Source organism: Carlito syrichta, unplaced genomic scaffold (assembly GCF_000164805.1).
Source record: "Carlito syrichta isolate Samal-C Ts95f unplaced genomic scaffold, Tarsius_syrichta-2.0.1 Scaffold272186, whole genome shotgun sequence".
Classification (NCBI taxonomy): domain Eukaryota; kingdom Metazoa; phylum Chordata; class Mammalia; order Primates; family Tarsiidae; genus Carlito; species Carlito syrichta.
Window position 1 is genome coordinate 24,358 of NW_007216282.1, and position 16,103 is coordinate 40,460.

Consider the following 16,103-nt stretch of genomic DNA (forward strand, 5'->3'; position numbering starts at 1 on the left):
TCGGAGCCCGACGAGCCGCTGTGCAGCGAGCTGAGCGAGGCGGCCGGCGAGTCCGCGCCCTCGAAGGCGTAGGTCTGGAAGGCGTCGTAGGGCGGCACCGACAGGTCCCCGTCCGCCAGCGCCACCTTGCGGCTGATGAAGTCCCTGAACACCGAGAAGTCCGGCTCGGGGCTCGGCGGGCCCTGCGGGAGCGAGTGGCGCTCGGAGGGCAGGTGGGCCTGCGGGGGGCTGCCCGCGCTCGCGCCCCCGCCCCCGCCCGGCCCCGCGGCCCCGCCCGGGCCCCCGCCGCCGCCCCCTTCGCCGCCCTTGAGCTCGCCGAAGTCGTAGAGGCTCCGCAGCGCCGACATGTCGTAGGCTTCCGTGTCCTGCTCCCCGCCGCCCTCGTCGTTGTATTTGATGACGTTGTCCCGCATGTCCTCGTCCTCGTCCGAGCTCAGGTGGCTCTTGTGGTGGCGCCTGAGGGTGAGGATCAGCAGCACCAGCACTGCGCGGGAGACGGAAGGTCAAGCCCCGCCCAGGACGTTGCCCGGGCCCCCCCCCCCGCGGCGAAGTGGGCCCAGCCTCAGCATGCCCGCACACTTCCTAGATTTCTGTTCGAAAACGCCTTTCTCACAGTCAGAGCTGAGCTGAGTGTCTGCGAGCGAGCGAGCTACTCATCTTGGGAGGTGTGCAGTTGGAGGCTAGATCAACGCTGGGGCGGGGGTGGCAAACAGAGAGCGGCCTCAGGAGCCGATTCAAACTCTGAGGTCGCCATTCCCAACTCCAGGACCTCCTTGAGGACTCTGGGTGCTGGGGGTCGCTGAGGGACAGATGGAGCTGGGGAATGAAAGAAGTCCTTGACCCTGACCTCTTTTTCACCCCCGCCCTTCTCTGTCCACCCTAGACCCCCTGAGCTCCTGGCCAGCCCTTTAATTCTCAGGTCAAGGCCTGCAGGAACTCTGCTTTGAGAGCTGAAGGCCAGGTTCCTGCCTTCCTCTCCAAGATCCCCTGGGAAGGGGTTCCTTTCTCTGTTTCGCTGGTTCTCAAAGTGTGGCCCCTGGGCCAGCAGCAGCATCCCCTGGGAACTTGCTAGACATGGGGTCGGGGAAAGGGGAGAAGTCTGTGTTTTAACAAGGCCTCCAGGCAATAAAGAGGTAGGTGGAGTTTAGACCAGACCCTGCTGTGTTACCATGTCTGTCTTCCCCACCCCAAAACATACACATTAAACTACCATGCGGGCCCCGGAAATGTTCCCCTAGCTTGGTGCCTGGCACACCATGAACACCGGAAGCACGCTTGTTGGGTAAATGAATGAATGAAGAGTTGGATGGAGACTTGGCTGAGTGAAAGGGCAAGTGAATGAATTAATTGTCCCCTCTTGGCTTTCTTCACTTGGCTTCCAGGACTCTCCTCTTCTTCCTCCCACCTCACTGGTCACTTGTTCTCCATCTTCTAAGCAGGTGTCTCCTCACCACTCTGACTTCTTAACTCAGATGTCCCAAGACTCGGACCTTGGCCGTCAACCGCCCTCCCTCTCGGAGCCTTCCTTCAGCCTCATGGCTTTCAGTTCCATTTAGAAGCTGGCCACTCCCCTGTCAGCCTCCAGCCTGGACATCTCCCCTGGTGTCTGGATGGTACAGTCAATTTCCTACTCAACATGTCCTCTTGGTTGACCAAGAGAATCTCAAACTTAACATGTCCAAAGTTGAAATAATCATCTCCCTCCCCCCACTCTCTGTCTCCCCCATCTCATGATGACAGCCCCAGTTTTTTAGTTACTCAGGACTTTAAAAAGTCTCTGGTTCACTGATCAATCCCAGTGCCTCAGACAGTCTAGTGCATAGGAGAGACTCACTGGATGGCTATATAAATAAGTGATGATGGGTGGGTGGATATATGGATGGATGCACACACATGTGCCGGGCTTTGGGCTCTTCTTGCTGCCCTGAACAGCTCCAGTCAGGCTAGTGGCCAGAGCCAGCTGCTAGGGCCATGGGGCAGGGATCCGCTCACCACCTAACAAGGTGGCTTATGACAGAGAAGAGGATGGGAGCTGGGGACTAGGGAAGGCAGGGCACTAGGGAAGGAAGGTGTCAGGGGAGAAGTGGGAAAGATGGATGGATGGCTTTTGGAGCTGGGGCCGGGAGCTGCAGAGGGGAATGCCCGCGGGAGCAGATGGCGGGGATCGCGGGCGGCAGGCGACAGATGTGCCAGGCTTGATCAGCGATTCCGCCCATCACCTTTAGAGCACTGATGTGCACTTTCTTCGTTTGTGGGCAATTAGGCAGAAATTTGTTTGCACTGCCTCGGAAAATGAAACCGCTGTAAAGTGCACCCTCTGGAAAAAGAGTTTCTGAGCCATGGGCTGGGTGGGGAGGGAAGGGGGGACTGGACCTCCCCACTAGGAGGAGGCTGCCCAGGGTCTCTGTGGGGTCCTGAAGAGGCACAGCCTGGTCATGGGCAGGTCCTCGGAGGGTGGGCAGCAGCCATGCCAGTGGTAGATGGTGAGGGGTGGGGGCAGCTAACTTCGCCTCGAGAATGGGGCCGAGCTGTTGTCGGCAATCTGGAGCTCCCTTGAGTGCCCCCAGCTCTGGCTGCACCAGGAGGACCAACCCCACAACTCGGGCAACGATGTCTTCCCATACTATTGGCTACAGCTGTGGCAGGTGACACATGACCATTTGAATCCAGTGTGGCTCCTGAAACTTGACCTCTTCACTGGGGACACTTTGGGAGTCAGATGGCTTCTAGTGGGACTGAACCAGTGTAGATTTTTGCCCCTGCTGGTGTCTTAAGATTTTGCCCCTGGTGCCCCAAGGTTTTGTCTCCAGCTCAGCTTCATAGCAGGTGGTCTAGTTAGAGGAGAGTGACATTAGTGAGAAGACCTAATTTCAAGTCAGAAAGCTGTGTACTCTTTCACAAGCCACTTAGCCTCTCTAAGCCTCAGTTTCCCCAACTGGAAGATGGGATGAGACACCTGGCCATGTGGCTGTGAGGTTCACAGGAGCCCTTTTTACTAAAAGTCCTCCATAGAAAATAAAAAAGGACTATGGACATGAGAGAATTTTTAAAAATCAGGGAGAGATTTGGGCTGTATAGAGGGTGGGCCAGCATGAACTCTGTCTGAAGTTGGTGGCAGGGCTGTCTTGTACTTAGGAGACTTCTCGTAGGAGATGCATGTTGGAGCTTGGAAATTGTTCAGGCTAGCCCACCATTCCTGTGTGGGGAGGGCAACTGAGTCTCCTTGGGGACTGCTTGGGAAGGAAATCCAGAGCCCCAGGATGGGGGCCGGCTGGGCAGGGGAGGATGGCTCTCGGTGCACTCACCGACCAGGATGAGGACGCAGACCAGGAGGGCGATGAGGGCGCCGGGGCTGAGGGAGGTGGCCATGACAAAGGCCGTGGTGTTGCAGGACTGGATGGCGCCGGAGCTGTCACAGCCGCAGATGCGGATGGTGAGCGTGCCCGTGCTGCTCAGCGTGGGCGGCCCGCTGTCCACCACCAAGATGGGCAGGAAGAACACGTCCTGCTCCTGCCGGTTGAAGCCCACGTGCTGCGTGTGCACGGCCGCTGTGTTGTCTGCTCCGGGAGAAGGGGGAGCTGTGGGACTCGGGGCCAGGGCCCCCTCATGCCAGCCACCTCCTAGTTCCACCTTGAGATTGGTCTCCATACGCCCAGTGACTGCCTCCGAAATGACTCACGGGCCTCTTCTCCAATCTCTCCATTCCATTACCCGCTGTCCCCAACTTCAGCCCCCAGCTGCCCGAAGATCCTGTCCCTGGCCATACAGCTTACAATTCTGTCCTCAGCTGTCCCAAGATACTGTTTTCGGCTATCTAAGACTTTGTCCTTAGCTATGCCAAGGTTCTGTCCCCAGCTATTCCAAGATTCTGTCCCTGGCTGGGCCAAAGTCCTGTCTCCCACTATGTCATTTTTTCCCCCATTCATCTAAACAGCCTGCTTTTGTTCTAGATTCTATCATGGCTGCCCAGTGTATGAACCTAGGAGTCCTGTGATCCTTGGGTTGTGGTTTGCTGGGCCCTGATACGTCCTGGGTCATCTGAGGGGACTGGGAACACTGGCTGGCATCTGTCTTTGGCTGCGAGATCTCTCTGACCTTCATACCCCATGGCCAGTCTGGAGTCATAGAGCCAGCTCAGAGACTCTAGATGAGAAGCTGAGCCTGGAGGCCTGGGGGCATAGTCTTTGGGGCCTGGTGAGGAGGCGAGAGCATCGAGGTCTCCTTGCCCACATCTTTCCTTTCCACACAGGTGGCCTGAGAGGAAAATTACCAAACACAAATGGAACTCATGGCACCGATTCACCTGTTGTCAGGAAAGCCAGGCAAGACGCAGAGGAAGGGTAGCTGGCCTTGGAGCACAGGTGTAGATGACAGGTGGCCCCCACTCGCTCCGCCCTGGCTGTCTCCTCCACCTGTCCTGTGGGAGTCAGGCCACCCCTGACCTTCTGTCATTTTCATGGCCCCTCTCTGTTCTGCACATGCGGGGCCATGAGGTACTCAGAGCCCAGCTGGCTGCTGGCCTGCAGGTCACAGCCAACTCCACCAAAGGGGTCCTGTCTTCCTGCTGGGGGCTCTGCAGTCCTCCCTGCCCTCAGAGTTCTCAGGCTGGACTCTGATTTGAGATGCTGGCAGCCTGGGTACCTTCCCCAGCTCGTGGCCCCCGTTAACCCAGCCCCTTCCCCAGCATCCCTGATTTGGTGCCCAGATCTAGCCTTTCTCCTTGTGGACACAGTGCAAGAAAAGGAACTCTCAAAAGGACTGACTTGTGACCTTGGGCACATCGAGGCAGCAGACAGGATGAAGCAAGATTGGCCATGAATTAAAGACAGCCCACGAGGCCATGGGTACATTCTAGCCATTACATCTATCATATTAGCCTAGCTGCTCTTAGACACATTTGAAAATTTCCATTAAAATCAGGAAACTTGAAAATAATGCTGAGTCTATCATTTATTTACTAGCTTGGAAGCTCATTGATCTTCTTTGGGCCCCAGTTTCCTCATCTGAAAACTGAGAAAAATAATAACGCATAGGCATGAGGATTGAAGGGTGTCATTCGTGCATAACCCTTAGGATAGTTCCCGGCGCATAGAAATTATCTATGGAAAACAGTGTGGTGATTTCTAAAAGAACTAGAAATCTCCCTATTGGGAACATACCTGGAGGAACTCAAATCATTCTACAGAAAAGATACCTGCACACGCATGTTTACTGCAGGACTATTCACAATAGCATAAACAGGGGACCAAACATGCTGCCCATCGAAACTGGACTGGATAAAAAAAAAATGTGGTACATATACATGATGGAATATTATGCAGCCATAAAGAAGGACAAATATATGGACTTTGCAACAACTTGGATGGATTCCGAGTCTATAATGCTCGGTGATCTATCACAGAAACAAAGAACTGAGTACCACATGTTCTCACCCATAAGTGGACCCTGAACATTTACCAAAATTCTATAAGAAAGGGATTGGCAGTAGTGGGATACTGCCGGGGTGTGTGTGTGTGTGGGGGGGCCATGTAACATCAATACGGGTACCTGATCTCAAACCAGGCAAAGTGGGGACCAAAGGGGGCCCAAACTTTACCTGTATGATGTCCACTTGTATACCTAATCCTGATACATATATTTTATTTTAAAGATTGTACTCCACATCTTTAAAATAAAATATACATATCAAAAAAGACAGAAAGATTTTGCCCCTGGTGCCCCAAGGTTTTGTCTCCAGCTCAGCTTCATAGCAGGTGGTCTAGTTAGAGGAGAGTGACACTAGTGAGAAGACCTAATTTCAAGTCAGAAAGCTGTGTACTCTTTCACAAGCCACTTAGCCTCTCTAAGCCTCAGTTTCCCCAACTGGAAGATGGGATGAGACACCTGGCCATGTGGCTGTGAGGTTCACAGGAGCCCTTTTTACTAAAAGTCCTCCATAGAAAATAAAAAAGGACTATGGACATGAGAGAAAGAAAGAAAGAAATTCTCCATGCCTGGCGGGCGGTTCTGATGTTTTCTGCCTCCGTCCCACTTTCCCTCCCTGCACTGCCCGTGGGCTCCCTGCCCAGGCTGCTCTGCCTCTGCTCGTAAAGTTCCCGCTATCTGGAACGCCCTCTTCACCTTCTTGCCTGGGCAAATTCCTCATCCGTCATGCTCCAGCTAAATGTCACCTCCTTTCTGTGGCCTCCTTTCTCCGCTTCCCTGGGAAGGCAGGATTTATGGCTCCCCCTCCCTGCTCTGACTACGCAGGTGCCATGCACCGTCCTGTTACGGCACTTGTCACGTTGTGTTAAGCTAGTGTGTGCCTGTCTGCACCACACGGCCAGCGGGGGCCTGGCGCTGAGCCAGCCGAGGAGAACGATGCTTGAATGAACCACAACTTTTGGACTAACTGGTGGTCCTGGGTCAGTCCCTCCAACTCCGGCTTGAACTCTAGCCCTCCTGCCAAAGGGTGCGCTGACCCCAGCTGGGAAAACGTCTGCCTTCCCCTGGGGAGGAAAGGAGGCTCAAGGGCAAGACGGGGAACGCAGGTTTAGCATGGGGCCTGCACCCGGTTGCTCCTGTGCATCCCAGCCTCAGTGCGGACTTCAGAGACTTCGCAATGTTCAGCCCCTACAACCACCAAGGGCTGTGGCATCAGCTCCATTTCATGTAGGTGCAAATTGTGGCTCAGAGATGAGTGGCTTGTCTGAATTTGCCCAGTGCAACCCTTCCCTCTTCCCTCCCTCCCTTCCTCCTTTCTTTCTTCCTCTCTCCCTCCCTTTCTTCCTTCCTCTCTCTCTCCTTTCCTCCCCACCTCCCTCCCATCCATCCCACAAGTCTTTATTAACTGCTGTGTGCTAGGCTCTGTGCTAGTCATTGAGGGAAAACAATAACAAGCTAAACCAATCATGGTCCTGGATCAGAGCTCAGCTTCTTCTTGAGAAGCAAATGTTAATCAAATCCACAACAGTTTATAATGACAAACCATGGTGAACACTGTGAAGGGAAAAATACCGGAAGAACACATAACACAAGACCTGGCCCAGACTGGGAGGTCAAGAAGAGCTTCCTGGAAGAAGTGGTATTATTCCTGAGCCCCGAACGATGAGTTCAGGGACAAGAAACAGCTCATGCAAAGGCCCTGAAGTTGGAAGGCGCATCATGCACTCAAGGGATGGACAGCAGTCCTTCATGGGTGAGGGACGAGGGCCAGAAAATGAGTCAAGATGAGGCTGGGGGGAGGCAGGGCTCGCCACGGAAAGCCTTGGAGACCATGGGGACTGGGGGTCATTGTCTTAAAAGCAATGGGAGGCCATTGGTTGGTGGGTTTTAAGCAAAGAACTGACCGAGTGACATAGCATCCATTCATTCACCAGCAAATCTGAAGTGAGCACCCTGTGTATTTCCAGACCCTGGGGACACAGCAATGAACATGACAGACACGGGGCCCCTCCTTGCCAGGCCTACACTCTAGTCAAGGGAGCTTAGAGTTAAAATACAGGACTGGGTGTGGAGGAGCCCCCGGAAGCCGTCATGTGCTTCGGGTGCAAGGTGATTGTCACTGTGGAAGCAGCGACAAGCAAACAGATCCGAGGAACGAGTGACTGGCTCTGGTGCAGCCTCAAATTGCCAAGCAAGAGCAGAGATGTTTGTCTCTCGGGGCTGCTGTCTCGGAGCCATATGTTCTGAGAGTGCTGGGCCCTGCCACACCTCCACCCATGGAAGGGATTCCCCAGGTTTCACCCCGATCACATCAAGCTGCCCTCCTGGGCCGCAGCTGGCTTCAGCTGGGCAGGCTGCCGACCATCACAGAACCCCGCCCCACCCTTTCCAGGTGGGATCTGTGCCCGGCACCGCATCCATCCATCTGGCCTGACATACATCAGTGTCAATCCCTGGCTGCAAACGCAATATTTATAAATCACGTTTCCAAACTGGCTACACATTTGTACAAAGAAACAGATGGGTTGGGGTGGCCGTTTGTCACCTAGGATATTTATACAGTGAGGAGGAGGGGGCTTGGCGTGGGGTAGGGACTGAGGAGGCGGCCTTCTGCGGCTGCTCTGACCTCAGTGAGCTGCTGCTGTCCTGTCCCCCGGAGCTCAGGCCAGGTGGTCACACCGGATGGCAGCTCTGATGCCCACCCTCCTTCCCCAGTCAAACAGAAGCAGTTGGGGTAGACCCTCAGGCCACCTGGGTTGGAAAGACTCGTGAACTTGGTGAGGTCGCATCAAGGCTAGCTGTGTTTCCTGTGGCTGGCTCAGGACATCATTGGAATAATGAGTAGGTAGGGTAGTGCAGGTTGCTAAACTATTGGAATACTCCCCAAAAGGCTTGAAGAGTCTCCTGAAGGCATTTCCCCAATTTTGACACAATCAAGCCCCTAAGGAGTTAATGCCTGGCGTTTCAGGGGCTCCAGGGTCCTGTTCCAGGCTCTGGTCATTGTCCTTTCTGATCGGTGTCCAACTGAGCGGCACTGGTTGTTCAATAAATATTTAAAAATTCTTATTTATTTTTTATTTTATGGAATCAGAGTCTCACTCTGTCACCCAGGCTGTAGTGCAACGGCACGACTGCTCCTGAGCTCCAGCGATCCTTCCTCCTCAGCCATCCAAGTAGCTGGGACTACAGGCACACACCACCACACCTGGCTAATTTTGAAAACTTTTTTTGTAGAGATGAGGTCTCACTATGTTGCCCAGGCTGGTCTCAAACCCTTGGGCTCAAGCGATCCTTCCGCTTCAGCCTCCCAAAGTGCTGGGGTTACAGGCATGAACCACTGTGCTTGGCCTTGTTCAATGTTTTTAATACAACTCCCGGAATACAGATGGATCTGGCTTCACAGGCCATTAAGACCTCTCCCATTAGCGTGTATGTATGTAAAGGACTTGGGGAGTGATCCAAGATCTCTTCCAGGGCCATAAGGAATCCACACAGTCCAGCCCCTAGTGCCTCTCTAACTCCATCTCCTCCTAACTCTGTCTCTCACTCGCTCCAACCATGCAGGTCTCCTCTGTTCCTTGAAGATGCCAGCTCTGCTCCCACCCCAGGGCCTTTGCACTTGCTGTTTCTCAGTTCACTCCTTAAAGGTTCAAACTTCAATGTCATGAGGAACTTGTGGAGTGGGGCAGATCATACGATGTACTCAGCTCAGGCTGGGTGGGACAGCTGCTTTCCAGGCAGTGAGTGAAGGTGGGAAACACATGAGGCCTGAGACAGGGGTGGGCTTGAATCTCACCCTACCACTGACTCTCTGTATGACCCTAGGCAGGTCCTTTTTTCCTCTTAGAGTCTCAGTTTTATCATCTGCAAAATGGGAGAGGGGTCAGGAAGCCACCTTGCAGGGTGGTCATGAGAAATGCAAGTGGAGTAAAACTGTAGGGTGGGCTGTGTGCATGTGGCTTACTTCAGTCTTTACTCAGGGCAGGGGCTCTTCCCATCCCGGTCCCTGGCCCAACCCCTCCTCATCCACCCCCATCTGTATCTTCCTATCTGCCACTTACTACCCTTGGGTGCCCCTCACTCTCCCCACCCACACCCTGCTTGTTCATGGTTTGACTAGTAGACCAGAAACAGCTCCGGCTTGGCCAAGACCCAGGTGGTCTTAGATCCCACACTGGCCCTCTGGGCGCCTCCATTCCCCATCTCTAATATGGAAACAGGGCGAGCCCCTTTGGTGGCTTACCTTGGATGTCCAGCAGAGAGAAGTGAGGGTTGCTGGGTGCTTCAGGCACCAGGCGAAAGTAGAACCGGTGTCCGCCCTGGGGCTCATCTCTGTCCACCACACTGATGGTCTGGATGAGCTGAAGGGTGAGGGGAGCAGGGAGCTGATGGTGAGGCTGAGACCACTCCAGGTAGAAGTGGCCTTGGCTGGTCCTGGCAGCAACCCCTCACCTCCAGCCCCTCAGGTACCTGGCCTGGCTTGGCATCCTCACACACAGCTGCCTCATAGGGTGTGGCCAGTTCCGGGGGATTGTCATTCACGTCCAGGATTCGGATCCTTAGGGATGCCCGGGATAGCTGGGCATGATTGTCTGCAAGGAGAGCACAAGAGCAGGGGGAGATGCATTATGTAAAGTCTGGACAACCCCTACCTACTACCAGGACGCAGTTAGGCAGTGGGGTCACACAGAGATCTGTGGGTTGACCAAGCTGGTACAAGGACCAGGACTGGGGACATCTGGGTGTAAGGGGATTATCACTACTGAAACCATCACTTCCACTATGGCTATCACCATCACCACTGTTACCACTGGCCTTGGCACCACTGGCATCATTATGACCCTCCCACCACCATCACCATCACCAACACCATCACTGTCACATTACCAACACCAACACCATCACCACCATCACCATCACCACCACCACCACCACCATCACTATCACTAACATCATCACCATCGCCACCACCACCACCACCATCGCCATCACCACCAACACTGTCACTATTACTAACACCATCACCATCATCACCACCATCGCCATCACCACCAACACTGTCACTATCACTAACACTATCACCATCATCACCACCATTGCCATCCACCATCACCATCAGCAGCAGCACCATCACCAACACCTTCACATCACCATCTCCACCATTGCTACCGGTACCATCACCAAGCCAATTACAATTACCATTGCCACCAATAAACCATCGCTACTACCATCACTAGCATGATCATCACTGTCTCTCCCAATGTAACTTCAGTACCACCATTACTCTCCTCATGACTGTCGCTATTGCCACACTCTGTTGCCATCACCATGGCTGCTACCATCACCACCAGTAGATCAACATCACTGCTATCCCCACTAGAATCAGCACCACCAGCACCATATCCACCAGTCTGACCCTCCACACAAATCACAAATACTAAGACCATCACTCTCACCACCTGCACACGACCACCATCATCAGCACCAACACCATCACCATTTCTGTCACGACCCCCACAAGCCCCATCACCATCCATGCTCTTATTACCATTACTCCATGGTCACCATAATCACCCATACCACCACAACACCCCCCAACCACACCATCATCACCGTTGCCATCTCCATCCCCTCATCACGGAGTACTTTGAATGCTCCTAGAACGCACACATCCAATATTTCAGGTATCCCTGTAGAAATCCTGTGGTTATGATAGAGAGCCCCACATTGCAAAGGAGAAACTTAAAACAGAGGAAAGTTAGAAGACTCGGTCAGTTGGCAACTGCGCTCTGCAACCTCTGCTCTCTCAAGGCCCAATCCTGAAAGGGCAGACAGGTCCGTGGAAGTGGAGCTTGGCCAGCAAAACCATGATGTCCCCACCCCTCCCCGGACTAGGATGCCCCTGAGGTCAAGGTCCATGTCGTATTTATCTCTGAGTCCTTAGTACTGTGGGATATGGTACAGAGTAGGTTCTGACATATTTGTTGAACAAAACCTGGAAGGATCAAGACTGCAGGAGGCTTGAATTTCAGGCCTGGCTGTGTCCCTGACCCAGCCCTAAATCCTGGGGAAGACCCTACCTTCTCTGACGTCAGTTTCCACATCTGGAAAATGAACAGAGCATAGTGACTGTGAGCAAGGACTCTGGAACCAGGTGGTTCTGAACCCAACTCTGCCATTTTATAGCCGTGTGATCAGAGCTATGTCACTTGATCTCTCTGTGCCTCAGCTTTCTCAGCTGCAAAACGGGTCTATAGTAACAGGCTGGTTAAGAGTCAGATTGAGTTAACATCTGTAAAGCACTTAAAACCACATGGACAACACATGGCAAATGCTATATAAATATTTGTAAATAAACAGACATTCTCAAAGGGTCCTGTTGGCAATGGTGTTGAGTGACTCTAGGATGTGGACTAACTCATCCCTGCCTGTCCTCTCTGCGCAGCACCCTGGATACTGGCTCTTTCTAGCCTCCCCCCACCCTGTCCAAGACCCCTGAATGCTCTTTGGTGCTCCATCCTCTGCTATCTTTTAGCCATGTGTCATTACTGACATGTTCCACTGCCAGTGACCTCAGAAACAGCCCCCAGGGGAGAACACTAGAGCCTGCTTCCAGGCAGTGAGTTGAATGACGGGACTCTCTGGCTGGGTTGGCAGGGAGTTATCTCGGGGGCAGCCTGGAAGCTTCCAGGCAGTCAGGCACCCCGTGAGTTTTGCGGGGAGTGGGACTGGGAGGCTGCTGCCTCCTCTGAACTCAGGGCCCGCTGGATACCGACTGCAGCTGCTGGTATGTTGATAAGGAGAGAAACGAAGATAGGAAGGCAGGTGCAGCTGCCTCCTGGGGGTCAGGAAAAGGAGGGGTGAAACCTTAATTAACTCAGACCCCGACTCTCTCTGGAGCTCCCCTTAGCCCGGGGCGCACTATCTTCTCAGCTCACCCAGATCTGCAGCTCCAGCGATTAGAGGGGGCTTTTCCGGGCGTGAGAGATGGGAGTCGTGACTGGGAATGCCGGGTGAACCGTTATTTTTAAGAGTGCATTGCCTCAACAGACAGACGGTGAGTGCTTTGCTGGGTGCTTTTGGGAGGAGGGATGGTGAGGCCCACAGCCAGGAAATGGTGCCTCTCTCCCAGCAGAAACTGAGGGAGGGTAGGGGCAGCCAGGGCCAGAGTGCTCTTGCTGGGTGCCCTCCCCTGCCGCGAAGGGTGGTGAGGGCTGCAGGGCCTGGAGGGAGAGACAGGATCCTTCGAGTGATCTCAGGCAGGGTGGCCTGATAAGTGGGCAATCGCTCTCCTGAGGTGCTGGGCCCACTGCCAGAAGAGCCCTGTTTATTGCGCCTTTGCATTGGGTAATGCTGGGCCTCTGCTACCTTCTCTTTTAATATGCCACACGTCACCTCTTAGGAAAGCCCTGACCCCTCTGGCATGAGTGAGGGTCTCAGATCTAAGAGGTGGGCAGCTGAGTGAGCACTGAAGATGTGTACAACTAAATCATCAAAGTTGCTACCTGCAGAGTTCATCCTAGGGACCCCCGAATTTGGGGCTGGCCTGGAATCCCAGAGGTTATGGGCTGACCCCTGGTCGACATCCAGGGCCATTGACATTGACATCGGGGCAGTGTGTATCTGGCCTGGCTATACATTAGTATCACTGGGGAAGCTTTTAAAAAGTACCAGTGCCCAAGGTTTGGTTCTTAAATTTTTATTTTTGAGACAGGGCCCTCAGTATGTTTTTCAGGCTGGCCTTGAACTCCTGGGTTCAAGCCGTCCTCCTGATTCAGCCTCCTGAGTAGCTGGGGTTACAAGTGTGTGCTCCCGAGAGTAACCTAACCTTAGCAAGGTTTGCACCCACTGCCCTAGGGTGACTGGCAGGAGAGAGAGTCCAACCTGATTGACTTATCCCAAACCCCTCCCAATTACAATTAGTATCATATATAATAATTGAAAATAATCATATTTTTTTATTTTTTACCACCTCAAATGTTTCTGGTATAAAACAAGAATTATCTTGACCTCTGTGCAGGACTTTCCAACTTACAACATGCTTTCTTTTTTTTTTGAGTTGGAGTCTTATTTAATCGCCCAGACTGGAGTGCAGTGGCCGCTCCCGGCCACCGCAGCCTCGCCTGCTGGGCTCTGGCGATCCTTCCACCTCAGCCTTCCAAGTAGCCGGAATTACAGGCATGCGCTATCACGCCCGGTTGATTTTTTGATTTATTGTAGAGATGAGGTCTCGCTGCCCAGGCGGGTCTCGAACCCGCGGGCTCAGGCAATCCACTCACCTCAGCCTCCCAAAGGCGCGGGATTACAGGCTGAGCCACCGAGCCCGGCTACAACACCCTTTCTTTACCATGACTTCATTTAGTCCTCAAAATAACCCTCAAGGGAGGTACTGTTAAACCCATTTTGTAGATGAGGACGCTGAGGCCCAGAGAGGGGCAGGGCTTTCTCCAAAGCCCTAGGTGAGTCAGTGGTCAAGCTGAGGGTGGATCCTAAGCCACCCAACTCCAAGTTCAGCATTTGGCCCATACACAATGTCATTGGGCCCTCCTGCTGCCTGTGTGTTGGTCTACCCCATGGCAGCCACTGCTCAGACCCAAGCCCAAGCTGCCCTCACTCAATGGCCAGTGGTAGGTGTCCCCTGCAGGGGCAGGGTCCTCCACGGCCCTCCCCTCTTGGCTTCTCAGTTCAGCTGACTGACATGCAAATTAGTTTAATTATTTCTTCTTCTAAAATAAATTATATTTTGCAGTAGCTGCAATATGTTGTGTCAGGCAAAATTACATTCAATATTTTTAAACTAATTGATGCAGCCTTGAGGAAGGCTGATTGACAGCCCGGAGCTGAGCAGGCCTGCAGCCTTAACCGATTCCTAAATTAAAATTAAACGTGCTTTGGCCTGGTGCTTCTCCTTGAGCTGCCTTAGCATGAATCCGGGGATGTGGCAGGTGAAGCCCTGGGGGCCTGAGGGCCCACGGAGGCTAGGTGGCTCAGTAAGTGTCTCAGGGAGAGACCAGACTCGAATCGGAAGAGATACTGTGCAGCGTGGCTGGTCTCTTGCCTTTGCTGAGCCTCAGAGTTCCTCACCGATGATGGACAGGGGACTGGACTGATTGAGGGAGGACTGAGGCCTGTGGGTTTTGCTGACAACTGTTGCCTGAGCACCTCCTTCACGCCAAGGACACAGCAGTGAACAAGACCAGCATGGTCTCTCAGTCTAGTGGCAGGGACAGACAATACTGCACACCATGATGAAAACTGACAAAAAAAAGTTCAGGGAGCAAGGAGGCGTGCCTGGTGGGGGTGCAGTAAAATCTTCCCTGGAGTAAGTGACATATTTGCTGAGAATGGATTAGGAGGAAGTAATCAGGTAAAGAGGGTGGGGAGGGAAGGATTGTCCCAGGAAGTGGGGTTGGCATGTGCAAAGGCCCTGGGGTGAGATGGGAGGCCAGAAATAAAGAAGCTCTGGGTCTCTTCCAAGGAGGATCCTTACCTGCAGTCACTCACCTGGCATCTGGACCATGGGTGGGAGTCCAGGGTCGGGGGTAGGGCTGGGAGCCAGTGTGAAGGGAAGAGGAGATGGGCTTGGCCTGGTAATCCTGGCAGGGCACTCCTAAGAATGTGCTCCCACTCAGAAGAACGGCGGTCAACACACACTGGACACCTACCGGGGTCTGGACTGCCCATTACTTTCTTTTTTTAAATTTTTTTGAGTCGACCTGCTAGGCTCAGGCGATCCTTCCACCTCAGCCTTCCAAGTAGCCAGAACTACAGGTTTGTGCTAACATGCCCGACTAATTTTTTTTGTTTATTGTAGAGACGAGGTCTCACCAAGTTCCCTGGGCTGGGGTCTCGAAGCCATGGGCTCAGGCAATCCACTCACCTCAGCCTCCCACACTGCTGGGATTACAGGCTGAGTCACCAAGCCCAGGCTGCCCATTTCCTCCCGTCAGTCCCCGTAGCAGGGAGGGCCTGGTTTTGCTGCTATCTCACTGATGAGGAGATGGGCTCACAGAGGCGACGCAACTTACCCAGCGTCTCACAGGAAACAGTGGCAGAGCCAGGACTCCAGCCTGAGTCTGGCTCCAAAGCGGGGGTTTTAACCACCAGAAGGTTCTGCTTTTCTTGTCTTTAGCTGTCAGAATCGTACTTGCCTTCAAGGCCCCAAACAAATGTCCCTGCCTCCTCCAGGAAGACTTCCTTGCCTGTCCTCAGTCTTGGGCAATCAGAGGACAAGCCCAAGCCCAACACACTCGCCAGGTTCCAGGCGATCATCCCCGCCTCGTTCCTCACCCCTCGGCCTCTTTCTCCCTGTTTTAAGTTTGCCCCTTTACCTCCTTCAGATCTGCCCGGGTGTCTTCTCAGAACCTTCCCAACAACCTCATGCCCACCCCAGACACCACTTCCTACCTTATTCTCTTCTTAGCGTTTACCCATCATCCTTCGGGTTTTCACTTAACTTACTCATGCCGCCCTCCCTCCCCTACACCTAAGCAGTTTTGTCTTTTTACTGCCATATCCCCAGTACCTGTGTGTACTGCACACAGTTGGTGCTTAGTAAAGCTGTGTCCAATGAGTGGACTTCACTGTCTGTGGCACCCCAGGCTATGCCCCACACTCCGAGAGAGGGGGCAACGGGAGAGACCAAGACCTTTCTGGAGGGACTGATTCTGAGGGCTGCA

General features: G+C 53.5%; 1 protein-coding gene across 1 annotated transcript in view; it reads right to left on the bottom strand.

The window, feature by feature from the left end:
• Positions 1-2: 2 nt before the first annotated feature.
• Positions 3-16,103, bottom strand: part of CDH22 (cadherin 22) — a gene marked incomplete at both ends in the record, with an annotated part of 60,800 nt that continues 44,699 nt past the window's right edge. Inside the window, 4 exons of the mRNA XM_021709671.1 lie at positions 3-484; positions 3,306-3,557; positions 9,668-9,785; positions 9,895-10,016. Coding sequence (XP_021565346.1) covers positions 3-484; positions 3,306-3,557; positions 9,668-9,785; positions 9,895-10,016 — 974 coding nt within the window. The remainder of the gene's footprint in view (positions 485-3,305; positions 3,558-9,667; positions 9,786-9,894; positions 10,017-16,103) is intronic.